This window comes from Brassica oleracea, chromosome C2, assembly GCF_000695525.1.
Source record: "Brassica oleracea var. oleracea cultivar TO1000 chromosome C2, BOL, whole genome shotgun sequence".
Lineage (NCBI taxonomy): Eukaryota > Viridiplantae > Streptophyta > Magnoliopsida > Brassicales > Brassicaceae > Brassica > Brassica oleracea.
In genome coordinates, this window is record NC_027749.1 from 19,332,247 (window position 1) to 19,337,615 (window position 5,369).

Consider the following 5,369-nt stretch of genomic DNA (forward strand, 5'->3'; position numbering starts at 1 on the left):
CACACGGTATCACGAATCACTTCCCGATAGGTCACCCATCTTTTCACTACTCCAGCCCAAGCACGCTTAACTGTAGAGTTCTAAACGAATGTGTAACAGAAAACGTAAGTCAACTTTGGTGACATAGGTAGCCAAATCAATTCTCTTAAGCCTTTTCCATATATCACAACTCAGGATGTTACAATTCATCCCCACTCAAAGAACGCAACGTCCTCATTGCACCCCACGACAGGTCTCAAGACGCTTCTTGGGTCAGAACCGATATGGCTAATCAGCTCTGATACCACTTGTAACCTCCCGATCGTCCACGGCTAATGGGACACCCACGCCCGCTCTCTTGACCCATGGACCCCATTCCGTTCCAACGGTCGGAGTGTTAATTTTTCTAAGATCCGAAAGTCATGTTTACTGACCCTGCAATCACCACATGACCTTTTCCCGTGCTTTGGCCTCACTCACACGGTATCGCGAATCACTTCCCTATAGGTCACCTGTAACATCCCGAGTTGTGATATATGGAAAAGGCGCAAGAGAATTAATTTGGCTACCTATGTCACCAAAGTTGGCTTACTTTTCTGTCACACATCTGTTTAGAACTCTAGAGTTAAGCGTATTTGGGCTGGAGTAGTTAAATGATGGGTGACCTATCGGGAAGTGATTCGTGATACCGTGTGAGTGAAGCCAAAGAACAGGAAACGGTCATGTGGTGATTGCAAGGTCAGTAAACAATGATTTCGAGCCTTTAGAAAAATTAATGGATCGATTGTTGGAACGGGATGGGGCCCACGGGCCGAGAGAGCGGGCGTGGGTGGCCCACTAGCCGTGGGCGGTCGGGGCGTTACAAGTGGTATCAGAGCTGGTTAGCCATCTCGGTTCTGACCAGAGATGCGTCTTGAGACCTGCCGTGGGGTGCAACGAGGACGTTGCGTTCTTTGAGAGGGGGTGAATTGTAACATCCCAAGTTGTGATATATGAAAAAAACTTAAGAGAATTGATTTGGCTACCTATGTCACCAAAGTTGTCTTACCTTTCTCGTCACACATCCGTTTAGAACTCCAGAGTTAAGCGTGCTTGGGCTGGAGTAGTGAAAGGATGGGTGACCTATCAGGAAGTGTTTCGCGATACCGTGTGAGTGAGCCCAAAGCACGGAAAATAGTCATGTGGCAGTAACAATAATTTTGAGCATCTGTAAAAATTAACGGACCGGCCGTTGGAATTGGATGGGGCCCACGGACCGAGAGAGCGGGCGTGGGTGGCTCATTAGCCGTGGACGGTCGGGATGGTACAGCTTCCCTTATGGATCTGAAAGTCTCCAATATTCACATTTTTAAGAGCCTACACAACACACGGAAAAATCTTACTTCGCATTAACAAAAACCAAATCAAACGCTAGAAGATGTTGGAATATTACTAGTACCGCATGAAGACTTGCTTGGTTGTGACATCAAATGCACTTGCAGCTCCACTGGTTGCATTAATCCAGTCAACAATCCTTTAACGATGTGCGTCTTGATTGTCGATCATTTCTCCATTCGTGAAATTTAGTGAATCCCAGTATTCACCAACTTTAAAGAAGGGTTTGCTAGCATCCATATAGTCTTTGACCTAACCTTCCAAAACCCCTCTTACAAAAGTCAAGCCTCCATCAATCATACCCAACTTCTTTGCATGTGAATCTAAATAGTGAATTAAATGAGAAGAAAACAAAACAAAAAAAAAAGGGAAACCAGCCTCATCCATCGTAGCCAATTCTTGATATCCCTCCTAACAAAGTCCTGTGAGCGATCTATGTTTGGAGCAGCATGGAAATTATCTCCACCGCTCTTGTTTCCTCTACCCTGAAATCAATAAGTTACATTGATCATGAGCCTAAAAAATAATAATATGAAAATATTAAGATTTTTAAAGGTAAATAAAAGATTTAGATTCTTTGTTGCCAATATGAAAGCGATCTCTAGCTACCCTAGAAGCATATCTAGAAGTAGAGAAAGTATGCAATCCAAAGGAAATGTCAACCATGGTGCATTAGAGCATCTTAAAAAAGACTCTATCTTTTAGAGTTTCCAAAAATCTATATTTGAAGTTTCAAGATGTTTCTCCAAAAGAAAAATTTCAAATCTAACTTCAAAATTATTTGTAATTTACACTATAGTCCTTATATTTGTCATCATTAATATAAATCCATAAAACTTTTATAAATAACTAGCACATATATAAAAATATTACAGTAATATTAATTAATAAAATCTTACACTAAAATATAAAATTATAAATATAAATAATTAATTAAATATTAAAATACAAGAAAAATACCAAATTATTCCATAAAATTATTTACGTAATGCTTCATCTTCAGTTACACAAAATTTGTTTAGACAATACTTTAGAGGTTCCGGAGCAAATTTACTAGACTAGTAGTGTTGTTGTAATATTTAAATTTGCGTAATAATTATGTTTTCGTATTTAAAAAAAAAAAAATTTATTAAGTTTCTTTTGTAATATTCTTGTTCTCTAATTCTAGTTTTAAAATATTATAAATCTTATTTTCAATTTTTTGTTTAATTTTATGTGTAAAATTTGAATTTATAAAAATAAAATTGAAATATTTATGATATATAAAAGTTTTAAGGATTAAAATGATAAATGAGAAAATACATAAGAATCATAAATGTGATGTATAATTAATTATAGGGACCAAAATAAAAAGATGAAACTTCAAATTTAGAGTTTTGAATAGTGAAACTTCACTTTTTTTTTTAAACACTAAAGTTTCACGCCTTAAAACTTTAAATTTGAAGTTTTTTTTTTTATTTTTTAGAGCAACAAACTTTATATTTGAAGTTATAGAGTTTCTTGTGGAGATGCTTTTAATAACGAAGAAGTGAATGTATAGTGTTGTTAAGCATATACTACTACCTGCCAAATGGTTGGACTACTGTAAACAGACTTATAATTTAGAGAGACACAACAAGTGGTTGTTGCCAGATTTTTTCAAAGCTAAACATTAAAAATCTTTCCAAAGTACATACCTCTAACCAGGCATGTTCTTAGATGTTTCAGGGACATGTCCTTGCAGTGACACTGACTCAGTTATCATCGGGAGCATGTTTATTACTTGGCATCAATGGGAACGGTGGACTTTGCAGCAGAAGGAAGAAGAACAAGATAGTTTGAAGCGAGAGTGAAGACGAAGAGCCGTAAGAATATAGTTGTTGTTAATAGAGAGAATAGATATGATCAACTATTGAAGAATATTATAAGACACTTCCATTGGTGAGATACTCAAAAAGTATTTCAAGGACTTTACAGAACAGAAAGACAAAGATAAAAACAAAGTAGCAACACAACAGCTAAACCCTGAAGAAAGTTTTATACTTTCACATCTTCTTACTCAGCAGCTTTCCCCTGAAGTAGACCATCCCTGATCTGTGAAGCAATGTCCTTAACAGCGCCTGGACCGTGCGGTATGAACACAGCGTTTGACTTGGAAGACGCCCCAATATCCTTAAGTGTGTCAAAGTACTGAGTCACCAGAACCATGTCCATGACGTCTTTGGAAGAAGTCCCTGGAACAGACTCAGAAAATGCAAGCACACTGTTTCTCAGACCATCCACAATAGCTTGTCTCTGACGTGCTATACCAAGACCTGAAAGGTATTTCGATTCAGCTTCTCCCTCGGCTCTCTTGATCTGCAGTATCTTCTCTGCCTCAGCTTTCTCACTCGCTGCCTCTCTCATTCTCGAAGCTGTAGAAACAGAACAGAACAGATACATGTCATGTCCTAATACTTGTGTGTATTTAACTATTTATCAAGAAGTGAGCATACCGGCATTGATCTCATTCATTGCCTTCTTGACATGCACGTCTGGCTCAATGTCCACAATAAGCGTCTGGACTATCTCATACCCGTAATGAGACATAGCCTGTGTTACACACAAGATCAGACTTAGTCTTATGTTTCTGTAAAGCTTATGGGAGATTGGTTGAGAGTAGTTTCAAGTTTGGTTCACCTTTTCAAGCTCGCTCTCAACGGTTTTGGCAATGTCGTTCTTCTGCTCAAAGCTTGAGTCTAGGTCCAGCTTCGGAACACTTGCTCGGATCACTATGCAATTAAAAAAAAAATCAATGGTGGGTTAAGTAAGGCAAACACAACAACAATGTTCAGGATATTGAGAAACAAACCATCAAAGACATAAGCTTGAATCTGGTTCCTAGTGTTGCTGAGCTTGTAAAATGCATCTTGAGCACTGTCAGCTAACGCACGGTATTGAATGGAAGCAACAACGGTGACAAACACATTATCCTAAACCAAACAAAAGAAGAACACAAAAACCATTAACAATGTCTCAAGAACATTAGCTAGAGACTATGAAGAAACAGGCAAGAAGAGTAGAGACCTTCGTTTTGGTCTCGCAGCGAACATCGAGCTGCTGAACACGCAATGAAAGGTGACCAGCGACTTGACTACCCAAGCACCATGGCAAACAGTGACAACCTGGCTGGAGAACATCGTCGAATTTCCCAAAAGTCTCTTTGATCGCTACAGTCGACTGATCAACTTGGACACATCCTAAAACTTGACCCATTGTTTTTGTTTTCTGAATCAATAAAAAAAAATGTAAACAGAACATCAGACAAAACATGACAATGCTGCAAGGAGCTACAACTTTAGAAAATGAGATCACCAAGTCAAAAAGAACAATAAAGTAAGGAACAAAACAACAAAGATTCTGAACCGTACAATACAAACAAAGTCAAAAGAGATATTAAAAACTTGTCAGATTTTTTACGACAATCAAATCACTTTTGTCGTACGACAAGCAGACTCATATTCTATAAGATATGATGACCTAATAATTAAACAGCCGCAAAACCCTTCGTCTTCTAGAAAACAAACGAACCCCAAAAAGAACATAACAGAAACATACCAAAATTGTGAACAGTAAGAGAATAAAATTAGTTGCCGAGAAAGTGAAGAGATCCTATAGAATCAAGGAAACTACAAAAACTGTTATATAGGAACCAGAGACGCGTATTGTAAAAAGGAAGAGAATGGGAGAGTGAGAGGAGATTACAAGGGAAGGACGAGAAAGGAAGGCACGGCGAAATTACTTAAAGAGGATGTTTAGTCAAATATTCTATTAAAAGATAATCATTCTGAAAAAATCTACTTATGAAAGGTTGTTAGACCATTTCATTTACTAGCAATATATTTGGTCTTACCATAATATTTGACTAACAATATCTAACCTAAAATTTCTCTAACAATAATTTATTACACCACATCTTTTTGAACATGACAAAGTTATACAACAAATAAAATTTTATTTATTAGACCATATCACACGACAATGATATACACAATATA

The 5,369-nt window shown here is 37.4% G+C and overlaps 1 protein-coding gene across 3 annotated transcripts; it reads right to left on the reverse strand.

Annotated features, from left to right (window-relative positions):
* Nucleotides 1-3,204: 3,204 nt before the first annotated feature.
* On the reverse strand, nt 3,205-5,095 carry LOC106322630 (hypersensitive-induced response protein 2-like). Of its 3 annotated transcripts, none has more exons than XM_013760712.1 (6): nt 5,077-5,095; nt 4,399-4,599; nt 4,184-4,304; nt 4,012-4,103; nt 3,828-3,924; nt 3,205-3,746 (listed from the first exon to the last, which is right to left on the reverse strand). In XM_013760712.1, the coding sequence occupies exons 2-6, from the start codon at nt 4,585-4,587 to the stop codon at nt 3,388-3,390; spliced, it is 858 nt and encodes a 285-aa protein (XP_013616166.1). In that variant the 5' UTR covers nt 4,588-4,599; nt 5,077-5,095; the 3' UTR covers nt 3,205-3,387. The 3 variants fall into 3 exon arrangements, with proteins under 3 accessions (XP_013616166.1, XP_013616165.1, XP_013616164.1); XM_013760711.1 differs by having other exon boundaries at nt 4,930-5,082; XM_013760710.1 differs by lacking the exon at nt 5,077-5,095 and having other exon boundaries at nt 4,399-5,040.
* Between the last annotated feature and the right edge of the window lie 274 nt (nt 5,096-5,369).

Coding starts and splice junctions, on each gene's coding strand:
- LOC106322630 (XM_013760710.1), bottom strand. CDS start 4,644: ATGTTTTGTCTGATGTTCTGTTTACATTTTTTTTTATTGATTCAGAAA. Junction 3,925..4,011: donor TTGAGAGCGAGCTTGAAAAG/GTGAACCAAACT, acceptor TGTGTAACACAG/GCTATGTCTCATTACGGGTA. Junction 3,747..3,827: donor AATGAATGAGATCAATGCCG/GTATGCTCACTT, acceptor CTGTTTCTACAG/CTTCGAGAATGAGAGAGGCA.